The 17,324-nt window shown below is 41.5% G+C and overlaps 1 protein-coding gene across 4 annotated transcripts in view; it reads left to right on the top strand.

Annotated features, from left to right (window-relative positions):
- Nucleotides 1-13,316: 13,316 nt before the first annotated feature.
- AHCYL2 (adenosylhomocysteinase like 2) overlaps nt 13,317-17,324 on the top strand; it is an 82,484-nt gene continuing 78,476 nt past the window's right edge. For all 4 annotated transcript variants that reach the window (XM_075273892.1, XM_075273894.1, XM_075273893.1 and 1 more), the window contains exon 1: nt 13,317-13,769. In XM_075273892.1, the coding sequence (XP_075129993.1) occupies nt 13,500-13,769 (270 nt within the window). In that variant the 5' untranslated portion in view covers nt 13,317-13,499. The remainder of the gene's footprint in view (nt 13,770-17,324) is intronic.

Genomic DNA, 17,324 nt, shown 5'->3' on the forward strand with positions numbered 1-17,324 from the left:
CACCAGTTTTACAAATAGTACATGGCTGATTAGGGACCCTGTTAAAAGGGTTGTCCAGCTAAGCAACATTTTTGGAAAGGTTCAAAATAATAAAATAATTCAAATTCTTCTTGGTCCTCTTCCACCACTCTGGTTACAGTGCTTCCTGTTCCCTTACAGTTCCTACTCTAGTACCTACCTACCCCAATGCTGCAGCCAGTCGCTGTCCATAATGGGTCACATGCCCACGATGGGGTGACATTGCTAGAGCAGGAAGTACAGAGGCTGACAGGGGACAAAGAAGGGTCAAAATGTTAGCAGTGAGGGATTGGTAAGGTCAGTATGACATTATTTAGGGGTTAACTTATTTTAGTGCTAAAACCCCTTTAGGATTTTGCCCTGTGACATAAAAACCTCTGCATATATTTTGCTGGGTACTGTACTTTTTATACATCCTATGTGCCTTACAGAACAGATGACTGCATCTGGCCATTTCATTCTAACAGTCATTGTAGATCTGTAAAAGCAATAACCACCAACTGGCTTAAATGAAATGGGCTCAACATGCTTACTGCATGGAACTGGAGCCCACATTATTTTTATGTGGCTTAGTGCTTTTCTTAGGGGGTTAGAGGGAAGCGTTATACTGATGGAACTTTTGTCAGGACCTGGAAAAGGAAAGTTTTGCAGTGTAGAGTTACGATTCTCAGACTCTTCCCAAAAATGTTATTAAGTTTAGAAGTAAACTAGTAGTATAGGTTTATACTACTGCTCTTCATATTTAATAGAAATGTACATGATTGAGTGTCTTGGCTATACTGAGACAGGGTTGCCTTGCTATGTAGTTTAGCAATGTATTTATACATTTATATGCCATATTACTTTCCATCACAGTATATTAAAAAAAGAAGCTTTAAAGGGCTTTCTTGTTTGACAGCCCTTTCATACTAAGCAGGTTCCTCTGCGACTACTTGATTATAAAAAGATCTCTTTTATTAAAGGGGTTGTCCCATCACAAGGATCCTATCTATACTGCTAGTTTATGTGGATTTAAGACTTTTCCTAAATGCATTGCTTTATCAAAACTGCTTTGTTTGGCCGCTATCTTAATTTATTCACTTCATTGTTTACACTCCGTTTCTATGGCGGTTGGGATTATCTGCTCATTTGTCAAGTGATGTAGCTGCCTGCTCTCAGAGGGGGAGGGAGGGGCTGGGAGCAGCTCTGAGCTGTTTGTGTCTGATATGTAGCGGAGCTTCTCAGATAGGGGAGGTGAGAGCTCTGGGATTTCTGAGCTCTTATTAGTTGGTTTAATTGAATTTGGCTGATAAAAGCTGAGATAAGGAGTCCGTTACCTCTGTATGTAATGCAAACTGACACAAATCAAGCTCTGCTACATCAGCTTCACATTGTGGTAATTCATTTACATCCAATCCCGTGCAAGTGAAACCCCGCCCACCAATGTGCAGAGAAAAGCAGGAAGTGAATAGAGCACAACAGCCTGCAGGTTGGTGAACAAGCGTCATGGGAATACCCCTTTAACTACACATCCAATATGGAAAAGGATGGTCCTAAGCAGTTGAATCCCTTAAGTTATAGGAAGCGTTATGTTTCGGTGGTGTCCTTGTTTTGTTATAAAGTAACAGGTTAAATTCTTACTGTTTTGTATATCCAGTAAAACTGACCCCTCTAAAATACTCTTACACTTTTGAACCCTTCCATACCAGCAGCTGACCGAGACAATTTACTTTCCAGTGCATTACAATAGACTGTTATTTTTCTAGGTCTGGTCAGTTTACTTTCCTGGGGAAAGTTAATATTTGTCATGAATCACAGTTTATGTTCCTTTCTGTTAACAAAGAATAAATGATTTTGCTCTGCTGTAAATTTATGTGCTTTGTTTTTTAGGCTTTTTTTTGGCTACATACAGCTTATTATCTTTTCTAAAAGGTACAGCAGAGGTCATATGTAAGAAGCACAGAACAGCGACCTTTCAGTGTATCAGAAAATTTAATTATACGTTTTAGATTAGGATTATTTCATTGAGATAAAAGCTAGAAAGCAGCAGATATAGAAGGGATGGTCCATGGAATGAGGTCTGTTTTTGGTATTATTGTGAACCCTTTCAGTCGCAGTACTTTTTCTACAATTTCCGAAGCACTAGTGATAATTTACTCCATTTTGATGATGATAATAAGATTTCCTCTACACCTTTCATTTGTACTTCTGCTGGAAAATTCAGATTTGTATACCTACCATACGTATGTAATAAAAGCCAACCTAAGGCTACATACACAATATCATGTACATGTGACTGTAGCTGAATGACGATGGATGATATTTATATGCAGACCATGCCTCCTCGGCTCCATTCATGCGTTAAGTGAGCCTTGGTCTTGCCTTGGTCTGCAAAACAGGTATAGGATCTGTTCTGAGCTCACAGCTGCATACTTGGGCATGTGTATTGGGCCATACAAATGAATGGGTCAACGTGATAGCCGTGAAGAACAGAAAAGCTGTTGAAGAAAAGCTCCTTTTTTGTTGCAGATTTTTGCCAAATCCGGGATTTAGTAGAAGGAAGGATAAGTTCTTCCTTTATTTTACATTTCTTCTCAAGTTGCTATTGGCTTTGTAAAAAAAAACTCTGCAAAATCTTGAACAAAAGAAGCAGCTTTTCCACATCGTATGACCTCAGTTTAAAACTGTGTTTACCTGGTTCACTTTAAACCAAATAGCATTCAAAGTTTTCAAGACAAAGATTGGTGGTCACCGCAGTGCAACACATAAGACAATACTTGGGTATGTTACATGAATACTTGGCAAGTTACATGTGTAGAATTCAGAACGGATATCCAGTCATGTCCTTAGATGTCATACACATATTTCAGACTTTGAGTTTAGAACTGCAATGATTTTTCCAATAAAGGGGGCATCAGATATAACCTGGAGCTACCGCAGAAAACACATTGCCTAAGAGTCCACCATGTAGTCATAGGGACGCACTTCCTTACACCACAAACAAAAAGTAAAATACTGTTGTTAAACACCTATGTTATATAAATGTATTAGATATTTAGGGCAGGAATGTAAATGGTGTCAAACAAACATTTAGAAAGGAGTTTGTACATGAAAACTGCTTTGCAGCTTGATCATTGTAAAATAAATGCAGTATTTTTGTCTTATTTTTAGTAGAAGATTCCAATATTTTTAAATGTGGGACACAAGAAGCTGTTACCAAAATATTTTTGTACCTTTTATACTTGTGAATATGAATGAATAAAATGTGCCCAGTTTTATGTATTCGGACTGTTTGTGGCATGGATTCGTCTTCAATTGTGGATCTTTAGCTATAAAATAACTGGTGTTAGTTCCTCTAAATTAAAGAAACATCCTATGTAAATATGACACCTTCACTCAGCTGTTTCTTAGTTATATCTCTTTCTGGAAACCTGGCTGCAGATGTTCCACAGCATTCCCAAATCCAGAACGGTACCTATGTAGTTCTAGAAGAGTAAGTGATTATCACAGCATAAGGACTACATTTAGGCTGTGTGTACAGTGGGGGAGACTTATAAAGGCTGGAGGTTTCAACGCTAGCTTTCATATCTCCTGCACAGAAAAATAGTGTGCCTTGTTTATGAAGAGGCGCACACCTCCTTGTAAGACAGACCTCCACAAGGCTATGTACCTGCTTTGGAATCAGTCATAAACTATCAAATCTGAAGGTAAATTAACTAGTTATTTTTAAATAATATTACAGAGTCTTGTCCCCCTCGCCTCCCCTTCCCACAGCATGTAGATTCACCAATGACAGCACCTTAGAGAGAGAAGATCCTCCCCCAGGGATAGGAAACCTATGGAATAAAAAGCTGGAGCTTCTTTCCTTCGCAGTAGCTTCCTGCCCTTGTAAGAGAAGACCAACAAAGGTGCTGTCATAGCTACAGCTGATTTCTCACCTGCGTGGTGAACGCTCGGGTATAGTCCTAGATGGGATTCTCTTCTCCATTTTGGATACTCTGGGAGGGAGAAGTTTCTTCCAGCAGAGTTTCGGGCCTGCAGGGGAGCAGTATGAAGGCCAAGTGATGTGGGGAGTCACTGCTGGAAAGTGTCAGACTAGCCCTAAGTATTCTTGCCAAATTAAGATGGGTAGTAAATCAGCATGTATCTCAACGGTTCCCTGGACTCATTTCAACTTCTGGGATCTTCATTGGGAAACTTTGTGAGCCTAGCGACACAATGAAAAGACTCTGGACAGAATAATGTTGGTCTCACAGTCTACAAGGACATCCCTGGCCTGGTGGCTAATGAGTGGGAAACTGGAAAGGAGGATTCCCTATAAGATCTCAGATCCCCTGGTAATCATCACAGACGCCAGCCCTTGGGGGTGAGGAGCCCATCTAGACAATCAGGTTTTTATGGGATTGTGGTCAAGGAAGCTTTGTAAGTCCTCTTGCAACCAGAGGGAGATAGTAGCTGTCCTAAAATCCTTAGATGTATCTGATCCATGGATCTTAAACAGCTACATATGTAAGAATGAGTCCTCTTAGTAATCCTGGAGAGACTTGTGTCCGTTGAGGAATCAATAAATTTCCCCAGGTGTTGTGAACAGTGAAACACAAGTAATTACAGCTATTGCAAATCTAACAATGAGAAATAGCCTGTAAGTAATCCATGTTTTACTTATTTATAAGTGAAAGTTGTAGCAGACTCAATGCCGAACGCAGCCATTGCTGCATTTGGAACACTGTGTGGCATCATCCTCGGTGGTCTCAGACAATTTGGATTTAGGATTTGGCTGTAGTCGCATCCAGTTCCTGGGCTACCGTTGCTTTTGTCAGCTTCATGTAATTTCTGGCCAAATCGTGTTATTGCTACCGCGCAGGAACTAGAAGAAACTTTAACGACATCAGGTACATTGTCTGACAACACCCCCATAGTAAAAATGCTCTACTCTTCTGAAATGCATAGTAAAAAGTTTTACTCATTACTGCCATTAAAAAAGCATGTAGTTATTAAGTTAAGCCCAATGTGAACCCAGTCTAAAAGAAAGGTGAAACGCCTCTTTTTTTTTTAATTCTTAAATCCACTCCTGGTTTTAGCTTCAAAAACTGAACCTGGAAACCCAGCCTGAGGCCAGGGACCCACTCGGCGTTTTACAGTCCAAACACATTACACATTGCGGAACAATATATGCACAGTGAACATGATGTGATTTCCCAAAACTGTTGCCGTTTTGAAAATCGCAGCATCTCAGTTATACCTTGGAAATGCTGGCAGCTTCCCTATAGATATAACAGAAAGCAGAAAGTTTGCAATGGAAATCTCTGCGGAATTTCTGTCAAAAGCAATGCAGGAAAAACTGTGATTCATTGCCTAAGCGGTTTTTCCCGCACCGCTTTTTTGCTGCGGCCTGCTACATAAGGCGTTAACCTAAATCAGCTAGGATTGACTTTTCAGGGGGGTTTTCACTACTGTATTTTATGCTAATAGAATTTTTCTTTAAATTATGCAGCTTATTCTCATGGATCCACATGTGTACCATTTTTAGTCCATAGAAGTCAATAGGTTGAATTTAAAAATACATGTTTCAAGTTTACATAGCTCTTAAGTGTGTATAAAAACAACATAAAATTAGCTAAATGGGTTATATTGGGGTAGAAAACCTTTCACAGTGAACTCACTGCACTGGATCAACAAGTTTATTCTATAGAGGAGGGTCCCCTGGCTCCCCAATTATTAGCTTTGCAGAGCGCAGTGGAGTGGCAGGAAGTCTCTGTGCTCAGTCACTCTAGTTCTCTGTGACATCATGCACTTCGCTCTACTCCAGTATCATGTAATGGGGGCTTCTGAAGATTTTCATGTCACCTTCATAAGTATTTGTCTCTGGCAAAGCCTTATACAGAGATTTTCATGTTGCAAACTATATTCTCCTGCATTACAAAATATTATAGTAGCAATCAGACCACTTAGTATTAAAGTGTTAAAGGGACTAAATGTAAAAAATTTTTTGTAAAGGATTAAATAAAAAAAAAAAATAGCCATTTTTCCCAATATTTTTGTTTACAGAGTAATGATAAAAAGTAGCCATATTCGGTACTATAAAAAAAGAATGTTATTCATCCTGAACAATGAACACCGTAAAAAGATTTTTTCAAAAATTAGGTTTTTTATCACAAATTCTCAAAAAATAAAAATGAAAAAAAAGTCACAAAAGGGCACGAATAGAAACAACAGATATTCTCGTGAAAAAAAAGCCCTCACAAAGCTTCATTGATGGAAAAATAAAAAAGTTATAGCTCTCAGAATATAGTGCCACTAAAACAAATTACTTTTCTGTCCTGGAGCGTGCACTCCCGATCTCATGCAGTCAGAAGCTGTGAAAAGTCACAGAATGAAAACTCATTCCCTAGATTATTCATTTCCAAAGTCTAAAATAACACAGGTCAATGTTATGTGGACACTGTATGATTGTATTATTTGGAAACCATATGGTGCACCATAAAAAGAGGATAACAATAAAAAGTAGACAGAAGGTGCGACAAAACAATTTACTAAAATACAACAAATAGATTTTCCTACAAACCACAAAGAAGCTTAAATATGTTAGTCAAGTAAAGCAATGCTACACTGTAATAACAACGAATGAACACTAGGTGGCGCTGAGCTATCAAAGAACAACACTGGTTTTGGACACATTTTGTAACATTCATTCTTTAAGAACAATGTCTTATGTTGAAATGTCCTACTATTATTTTTGACCTCATATTGTAAAAGTCATTTATGAAAATAGTATGGCTAGATCTGGACAATACCTGTAGGCTAAAAGCTACAAAAAAAAATTCTTAAAGGGATAATTTTGTTGACCTATGATGATAGGTCATCAGTATGAGATTGGTGGGGGTCCAGCACCAGGCCAACCTCAAGATCAGTTGGTATTTCACAGTATACAGAGTTGGAAGCTGATGGCTCTGTCAACTGTGCAGTGGTCTGGTCACACTATAGCAGCCTACCTTTTATTTGAGTGAATAGGAACTAGCTACAAAAGCACATCATGGCCGCTGCAAAGTGTATGGAGCTGTCTGCTTCCAACTGTATATACCAGGTGATTAGTTGAGGTGCTGGGTGTCATCGGACCCCCATTGATCTTATATTGAGGAACTATCCTAAGGATACAACATCAATATAAATTCTTGGATAAGGTTCTTCAGACGATTAAACAGAATGGTAAAGAAGGAAATGATCTCTGAAGAGGAAAAGACTAAATCAATCTGACTTAGCTATTCCAATATGCTATACATAGACATATATGGGATCAAAATTACACAAATCCCAAATACTTTGTTACTGCATTACAATAGGCCATGTAGCAGTATTACTATAAGAGGCACAGAAGAAGCAGTTGCATGAATACAGTTATGGCTGAGGGAGCCCAAAAGTTACGTGATGACATAAAAAGACCCCAATATGATAAATGCTGATACAGAACTATTCAGGCCACAGCACAGTGCTCAATATGGTTTTCTGTCATGGCTTGGAATAGGCACAGTCATATGTATAAGGCCTAGAATCTTTGTTGCGTGAATTTTTCCCTTCAATCAGAGAACATTAGTCATGTTATTGTGCAGTCTGAACACCGGCAGATATCACACACAGCTATCGTGAAAGACCAATTTTGGCCAGTAAACCTCCTTAAATATAAATGCTTTCTGGTAAGAAGAGTCTCTTTAAAAGTAACCAAAGACATAACTAAAGACCCAGCATGTCTCAAGATATCGTGCATGTATTTTAGTCACCGCTTTATTGTAGTCATGGTCATAATCTACCAATTTCTCTAAACCTTCTTTAATCTGATTTCCATCTGTATATACCAGTGAGACAATGTAATGTGTCTTGGTTCTAAGATTACCACTGTTTTAATCCTTCATGGACTGGGTTAAATCTCCTTCATTCAATGTCTTCATACCATAATGCGTAATATCTGTAGAGCTTGTAAGCACTTTCCTTGACAAGACTCCTTTTCTCAGTAGAAGTAATACAGTATGCCTTCAGTGTGGCTTTGTCATCAATGCAATTCTTCACGCCATAAGGCTAGAAAAACACTGGAATGGATCCTGGAACATCAGTGTAGGGAGCTCCACAGTCACTAGATCATCTGTGGGATGATATGGAACAGGATGTTCAGATTACATATTCGCCAACAGTTAAAACAGAAATGTGCAGTTTACTGACATTCCTGTTTAGTCATCCAATGAAAATGGTACATTACCTACTAGTTAGATCTGCCCAATGCTCAAACCACCAGAAGACATTCCAGAAATGTGGTCAAACAATTGTAAGACCTCATGAGTCCATGCACTTGTAGACCTGCTTAGAGAGTCTTGGGCATTGCCACCATATTCTGTCAAAAGATGGCCATCCACATTAGGTTTTGGTTTATGACTGGCTATGAAAAAGTTGCAAACATCTGTTCACAACAGCTGATGTAGACTAATGAGCTTGCGTTATCAGGAGGCCAGTTTTAAACTCATGTCCCGGTGGTATTGTGTCCCCTCGAGATTGCATGCTCTTCTCCCGCAGGTCCCATCAATATGCTGGAGGTGTGGGATGGAGGAAGGCACCATGTCACCCATTTTTTTTTGGTCTTGTAGCATTTTATCCCCCTTCTGGGATGGGGGTAAGAGGATTATTTCTTAAGTTACTGAGACTTCTCACCACTTGGGTCCTGTTCTGTTCCTCCTCCATCATTGCTAGTCCATGGTGCATATCTATAAGCGCTTCTTGCTTCGATTTGTAGTCCTTTTGGCTCGTACATGTATCCCGCAGTTTCGGAAGCAAACTAAACCTCCCCCTCTCTACCTCTGGATTTTGAGGGTCAATGACATTACGTGTATGGAGAACCTTACCTCTTACCTTTCCCTTCCTCCTCCTTTTTTCGTCCCTTCGCCCCCCACTCTTCTTGTCCTCTGGCCTCTACTTGGGGATCTCCCTGTTATCTACAGTATAAAATGTTGTTGCTGCCGTTGCAGCTATCTGCTGTCACTGTATTTATAATGTTAAACTTTGAATTGGAAAAAAGAGAAAAAGACTTTAGTCTGCTAGAAATAGTTTGGTTGTGCTGATATTTTCGGCTGGACAAAAATATCAACCGCTCAGACCCTCACTGATCAGAAGAATATTTGTCTCCATTTCTGAACGGAGCAGTGTTAAGGCAGCACGCTCACTGTTCTATTAATTTCATAAGGAGTGCCAAAGATGGCTGAAGTATAGTACTTGTCTATCTCTGGCACCCCCACTGAATTGGAGTGGTGCGCTCACTGTTCGTCCACTGCTTCATTCATAACAGGCTACATATGTCCCCCATTCTCCTGAAAAGCAAAGGTCTGAGTAGTCGGTCCCCCACTGTTCTCCACATCATACACTACCCTATAGATAAAAAGCTGCTTATATTGGAACCCCATCTTCTTTCTTCGCTTGACATTTTAGTTGTTAATGTCCAATCAGCATAATCTAGTGTGTATGGTAAACTATACCCTACTGGTCTCCACTGACTTGCAGCTCTAAAATAACATCCATACATGAATGCTAGCAACAGATGTCTAGTTCTTCCAAGGTTAATAATGTACCCATGTGCTAAGACTTTCAGTGAAAGTGACATATCTATTTGACGTGAAGAAAGTTAACTTACAAACGATGTCAAAATTCAGGATTAATGCAGGCCAATGCCAGAGGTCAAGGTTAAAAGGCTTTTCTTCAGAAATGTTACAATGCAACTTAGACTATAAAATCATTTCTGAACTACATTATTTAATAAACCGAGGTAACTTAGTGGCAGGCACTCAGGAACTAGTGCAAGATTGTGGGATGTTAAATCCTTTTATATTGCTGTGCTTTTTACTGCCAAAGTTACCTTAAAGATAACTGACTCAATTGGGTAACATGGGAAATATGATCTTCTGAAGTCCTGGATAACAGAATTGCTTTATAATGACAACCCCTTTCATATGCCCTATGAAGATATATTGACCTCATGGAGGTGTCCGTGCCCTGTAATGCTCCAGTCTACCATTTGTGAATGTATCTCCAACACAGACCTGTTTACGTGAATGGAGCTAGATAGCAATACTGTCCAGGAAATGCTGATGGAATCTTGGTTTCTTTATTTTCTGTAAGAACAGGGGTCCCATAGGTCTAATTCCAACTGTAATAATATGGCATGTCCTAGTGAAATGACATAACACAGAAATACCCCTTTAAGCAATAGATCCCAAATTCTTCTAGACATACACATTTGGAAGCAGGGAAGTAATGAATTGTTTGGAGCAGTGGCCATAGTGGTGCTCATCGCTTAGTGAGCCTATACCTAAAGACACTTTACATAGCTGTCAGCAGAAAGCCTGATAAGCCAACAGCGATCTCACCTGACTCCCCATGCACATGCATATTTGTCTGAGCGGTAAAGGTGTACTGAGCTGAAGGATAGGATAAAGCTACTACCAGACTCCTCTGTTGACGTCCAATTGCTCAATCCTTGTCTCCCCTTACAAACAGCTGGGGGCCACTGCACATTTTAAGATCGACCAATTGCCATCGTCAACCATCTAACCTGTACGAGCAGTGTCAGGCCATATTCAGATACATAATACAACTGTATTAAATGGAGCATATGAGGCTATATCCACATCTGCGTTAGGGTTTCAGTTTGGTAGGTCTGCTTGGGGACCCCCTGAACGGAAATGTAATCTGCATAAAAAAGTGGTTAACGTAGGAAACCACAGATTGTAATGGGGTCCATGTGGTTTTCTGCCCAAAAAAGGTGAAAAATGTGGAGAGAAAAGCACTGCTTGCAGCATTTTTCATGCTAAAATCGAATCCCCGAACGTAGTACAAGCGCTGCTGTGAACCCAGCGTATGGCCATAATCACATCCGCTCCATTATTAAAACAGAGCAACAGACATAAATTGAATCAACAAAGCCCAAAATTCCTTGGGCTTTGGACGTGCATTTCAGTGTCCATCATTTTGCCAGGTGAAAAATCCTGCACGTAGGACCTTTTGCCAGCATTTTTTAAGATTCTATGCCCAAATCTACTAAGGGAGCTCCTATTGCAGATATGACCTTAGAATTACAGCCTTAAAAGTCATGCAAACTGCAGATCTATTACTGAACTAGCTGTATCATCAGAATTAGCCCGTACTGTGATATGGTGGGAGAAAAAGGTGGTAATGGTCTAACCCAGGGGTAGGGAACCTTCGGCTCTCCAGCTGCTGTGAAACTACAACTCCCATCATGCTCCATTCACTTCCATGGGAGTTCTAAGAACAGCAGAGCAAGTATGCATGCTGGGAGTTGTAGTTTTGCAACAGCTGGAGAGCTGTACGTTCCCTACCCCTGGTCTAACCCAATCTAACAACTAAATGGATTTGCAAGGTTAAAAAAAGCAAATTGTTTTCTGCTCCTGAATTTACTGAATGGTATTTTCGTTATGCTGGCCAAATTACAACTATCATGTGTTGGTGTATGCTGTTCTTTCTAAACAGATTCACTGTTGTAGTTATCAATCAACCTGCCATAAATTGGGTATCTCAATAAGAAAACACTTATCCACGTGGGCTACTAGGCCTCATGAGCATGTTTCCGCCACCAGGACTGATTCTATTAGGGCTTTTCACATAAACTACCTTTCTGTTTTTGTGCTATCTGTGAAAACAAGACTGCATACGAACCCATTATACAGTAGTTTGTGGGTCCATTTTTTTTCATGGACTGGGATACACTGACAAAAAAAAAATCATGGCAAGCAATATCTGTTTTCCCTACTCGTCTCAGCCATTCAAGTCAATGGGTCCTTTAAAAAATAAATAAATAAGCAGCCCACGAACATCATGATGCTGAAAAATAAAAAAAGTCAGCATTCTTTATTGACACAAATGGAACATGGAAATACACTAGGGTGTACAATATCATTTTTTTTTATTCCACAAAAGCCATTATTAGTGTGAAAGCAGCCTTAGCCATGGCACTAAGAATGATCAGCTCCTGCCCTGGTGGACATGGCCTTGCATGAATGAATGCTTGTCATTTTCCTGGTCACTGCTAAGGATATTTGGCCGGGTTTCTGTTGAGCTTCAGTTTGCAAACAGCTGCACCATGAAACCTCCAGGGCCACATATCTTTATTAGTTCAATGATTAGGATACAGTAGATAAGGGGTAAACAAAACCTTGATAGCAACATATTTCCTACTGAAGAAATGGGATTTATTACTCATTTATTAAACTATTGACACAAATCCAGTTCCATACATTAGATTTATGACTAGAATATATTTCAGAATCTAATGAAAGATTCAAGGTTTGGTTGACAAATGGGTATTATAACAGCATACGGTAAGTATTTATCAGCTTTCACTCCAAGAACCTGTGTCTTTGTTTTCATGGATTCTGATTTCTTGTCTTCAGCTATGGCCTGATTCACATCTGCGTTTTTTATTTCATTCAGGGAGTCCGCTTAGGGACCCCTAACGGAATACCGAACGCATTAAAAAGCGGTTAGCTAAGACACCACACGGACACCATAGACTATAAGGGGGTCTGTGTGGTTTCCGCACAAAACATGTGGAGAGAAAAGTGCTGCTTACACTGTGGCGGAAACGCAGCTTATTTTGTTGCAGATTTTGCTTCAGTTTTTTACGCCAAAGCCAGTGTATTTGCATAGCGTTTTCTGACCCTAATTTTAATAAATAAATAAATTTGGGTGAATTTTTGTGCACATCACGTAAAGTAAACCCTCTGCAGCTAGAGCATGTTCATTCATTTTGCCAATTCCACACGGAGATGCTGCAGAGTTCCCAGCTGAACAGTGCATTTCTGCAGCAGATCTTCCCACTAATATAAAGGATGTATAAACTTACTATTATAAGATCAATACCATTTTGCCAAAGCAACCAGTGACGTAGCAGGCAAATTAACTCCAGCCCTGTGAAGCCACCATTAGGAGACGCACACGCTGGCTGCCAGCCCATAGGCAGACTAAAAGCTGCATGTTGTAAAAATTCCTCACTGCTTATTCTGGGATCAACTCCCCTCTCCAGCGCCTTGGAGGTGGCCTGTACGTGTTGTACACCCTTTACGTGGAACGTTGCTAATAAAGATTGTTGAAACAGAACGCGTCCACCCAGCTCCGCCTCTCTCTTCCTGCATGGACGCGTAGCGCTCTGGTCGTTGTAGTAAAGCGGTAGTTTCGAGACAATACCGTATACTAGCTGGGACTACAAATCCCATCATGCTTCACTGAGCGCACCGATGACCGCGGAGCATGCCGGTAATCGTAGTGTAATCTGAGCCATAATGCCTTTGTTCCGATTCTGAGAGAAACTCTCTCTCCCGTGTTTCCCCGCGGCGGGGGCGGAGCAGCCTGCGGGGGCGTGCCAGAGGCTGCCGGCAGCGTGCTAGTGTTTGTGTGCATCAGGAGGCGGCTGTGGAGAGAGGAGCTAGAGCCGGGATACACGAGAGCCTGTGACTATGTCCGTGCAGGTAGTGACAGCAAAGATGGCAGATGTGGAGCTGAAGGATGCAGCTAGGGAGAGGCCGAATGAAGCAGCCCCGCCAGCGGCCAACAATGCTGCCCTGCCTAACGAGCCCGACAACAATACCGCGGTGTCACCTCTCAGCCAGCCGGTGAAGGGTGTACCAGCCTCTGCCATGAAGAGGACCGACCCGGCGCAGCGCCCAGGAGAAGGAGCGGGCAGCCCGGAGGGCGCAGTCAGCGAGGCCCCGCGTACTGTGAAAAAGGTAATGTACCTCGGACCGGCACATTGTGACCCAGTTCTGTCAGCAACGCTCTAGTCATGAGCTGCGCACGGCGCCGGTCATCACTACCTGTCCTGTGACGTCACCGGCCTGTCTTCCGTGCTGCTTCGCGGGAGTCAATGTCACCTCATCCTCGGATGTATCTGTTCTCGGTTCGTAGACTATGATTTGTCTCCCGAGCTGACGCTTCCTTGGCTACCGGTGATTGTCTATGCAGTGTTTATAGGAGCAGGATAGTGGTGAGCGGAGTCTGCGCCTCTAGTGAAGCTTTCCTTATGCAGCTGGGGACTACTTTTCCTCCATCATCTATCGGCGGGAGAGTACCTAGCTGTTGCTATGGTGTGATATGCCCAGGTGTGCTCCTCGGCTGTCATTGACAGATTCTTCCACTCCTCGGTTCTGCACTCTGATTGGTCAGGTTCTGGGATTGCGTTGATTGGCTTCTCCTTCACGTCTAAGTGCGTCTCATCTGCTGAAGATGCGCCGAGGAGAAGCGCGAGATGTGGCCATTGTACCGGCTGCTGTTCGGTCCTATGACCTTGACGTGTCCTTTATAAGGATGTGTAATCGGCTGTTTTAGATGGGTAGTTGCTTAGGTAACGTAGAACTACATACCCCAGCGTGCCTATAGTACACAGCACCTGACCACACAGGTATCTAGTGTCAATGAGCATGCCCAGGTGTCATACCAGTAGTTCTGTCACGGTAGGGGTATCTTTTAGTTAAAGCACCCATACTAAGCTTTGTATGTAGTATCTTATTAATTAAGGATCTGCAAACACATTGAACCCCATTCACACAGATGGATTGTACACTTTCACCCATCCATACATGAGATGTAACACCTGGACCGGGCATGTTCACTCATCATAGGGAAATTGAAGCTGCAGTGGTTCAGTATAACGTTGGGATGTTACTTTCAGAGTACAGACAGGTAAAGATGGGCAGAATACACTTGGTCGAAGGAGTGCAAAGTGTGTGGTATTGTAGACCCCTGAAGTGGTTTTTCTGGGCTACAAATGAACTGCCCTAAAGATCATATAGCGCCTGTTCTTGGCTGCTGATACACGCCGAAAATGGGGCAGGAAACAGACAGCTCTTCTCTCTATGTAGTGGTTATGTCAGGTTACTGCAGATCAGCTTTCATGCACTTGGGAACTAAGCTGCAGGGACTCAGTTCAGTCTCTGTACAGAGAATAGAGGTTATCTATTTATGATTCCTTGTATATCGCCTGCTGAAAATGGCTGAGCAATGGGGGTTTCTGGCTGTCAGACCCCACCAATCTGGTATTAACCCATTTTCCATAGAATGAATCATCTGTATTTTTAGGGAGGAAAATCTCTTTAAAGCTAAGACCCCACATAGCCGGCCGCAGCAAAAAGTGCTGTGGGAAGAACTGTGGAATGCATCACATTTTTTTTTCCCACAGTAATTTCACAGAAAGTCTGCAGAGGAAACTTTTTTATGCTTCCATTTTACCTATAGGGAAACCGCCAGCGTTTCCATAGGTTTAATTCACATGCTGCAATTTCTAAAATCGCAACAGTTTTGGAAATTGCAGCCTGTCCACTGTGTGTATTTTTTCGCAATGTGTGGATGGGATTTGCTAGAATCCCATCCACTTTGCAGAGACTGAAAAACAGTTTTTTTTTCTGCAGCATTTATGCCACAAGGGGCCCTAACCTAAAAGTTTCATGACTGCCCTAATTCTAAGGCTCCACGTTGCAGAAATGGAGCGTTTTATATTGCGGATTTTGCTGCAGTTTTTTGTTACGGTAGTCAGGAGAGTGTTTAACAGTAAGGAAATGTCTAAGTGCTACCACATACAACTGCTACGGGCTTGAATAGCATTTTTAAATGTGAGCACTGTGTGGTCCCCTTCAAACAACTACAGCAGGAGTGCTAAGAGGTGGATCCACATAAATAGGCTGGAAAAATTACTTTGTGTGTGTCTGTCTCCCCCCTCCCCCTCCCTTCCCAATGTGGTAAGAAAACTGGAGGTAACATTATGCTCCTCCCACTTCAAACAGCTGAATAATGGGGGTCCAGAGTGTCAGAACAACCCCCCATTCTTTGGTTGATGACCTATCTAAATGTCACATTGTTAAATCCAGAAAACTCTTAGGCTAAAGCCCCACATTGCGGAAACACAGCGTTTTTTGTTGCAGATTTTGTTGCGTTTTTTTGAGCCAAAGCCAGGAGTGGATTAATCAAAAGGTAGAAGTATAAGAACTTCCGATACATTTCCCATTCTTTTGTAGCCATTCTCGGCTTTGGCTCAAAAAATCACAACAAAATCTGCAACAAAAAAAGCTGCGTTTCTACAATGTGGGGCCTCAGCCTTGTCTCTTAGGCCCGGTTCACATCTGCATTGGGGTTTCCGTTCGTGGAGTCCACTTGGTGGACCCCCCGAATGGAAAACTATACGCGGATCCCATAGACTACAACGGGGTCCATGTGGTTTCTGCTTGGTTTCTGCAGGAAATGTGTAGAGAGAGAAATCCTGCAAGAAACGCTTCTCTCGCATTTCATGCAGAAACCACACGGGCCCCAATATAGTTTATGGGATGTGTGGATTTCGTTTAGGTAATCGCTTTTTAATGCGTATAGGTTTACGTTCGGTAGGTCCCCAAGTGGACTCCCTGAACGGAAACCTGAACTCAGATGTGAAGCAGGCCTTAATCCCGGTATAAAATGGGACTGACCATATTGTGTGTTGCTCCTGTATCTTTGTGTCCCAAGCTGCAGAAACAGCCACGCTATGGGGAAATTATTTTGTGTCACAAGTTTCTGTAACGTTTCTGCAACAAATCTGCTGAATGTGAACATACCCAGACTGATGCCCAAAATTGTGGAAATGCAGCTTTTTTTGTTGCAGATTTTGCTGTTTTTTGTTTTTGTTTTTTTTTAGCCAAATTTAGGAATGCATTGTTCAGCAGCTATTCGTGGCTTTGGCTCAAAAAAATGCAGCAAAATCTGCAACGAAAAAAAAGCGCAGCGTTTTCATAACATGAGGACTAAGTCTAACAGTGTCTCCGTAACGCAGCAAGGTTGATGCCACGATTAAGATTGGACCTTGACATTAAAGTGGTATTCTAAACTAGGATATGCTATAAATGTCTTGTAGATGCGATCCCACCTTTTTATATGTATAAATCCAACAAAAAAAAAAACATCTGTAGGAAACAGTGTTTATATGGAGGTATGGTAGAAGGCTCATGCACCTCTATGTGAGCCCTTAATGGACGCCATAGGCTCCGTTCGGATGGTAGAATTTGCCACTTATTTTAGTTTTCGACGGGAGACTGAGGTCACAGCAGGATGTTGAAAATTTTTTTCATGGGGGTAGCATTAAGTGAAGAGAAATCCAAGGCTGGTTTCCTCTTTGTTTTCTGATATCTGGACAAGGGCCTAGGTTGCGAGTTTCTTAGTTTTAGCCCTTATTTGCTAAAAGGACCTTTTGGCAGAGAATAGATTACATAATCTCTCTCTGCTGGGACTCCCTGCAATTGTCTGTAATCTGTGGAGAAAGCTGG

The sequence above is a fragment of the Leptodactylus fuscus genome, chromosome 5 (genome assembly GCF_031893055.1).
Source record: "Leptodactylus fuscus isolate aLepFus1 chromosome 5, aLepFus1.hap2, whole genome shotgun sequence".
In the NCBI taxonomy this organism is placed as follows: Eukaryota; Metazoa; Chordata; class Amphibia; order Anura; family Leptodactylidae; genus Leptodactylus; species Leptodactylus fuscus.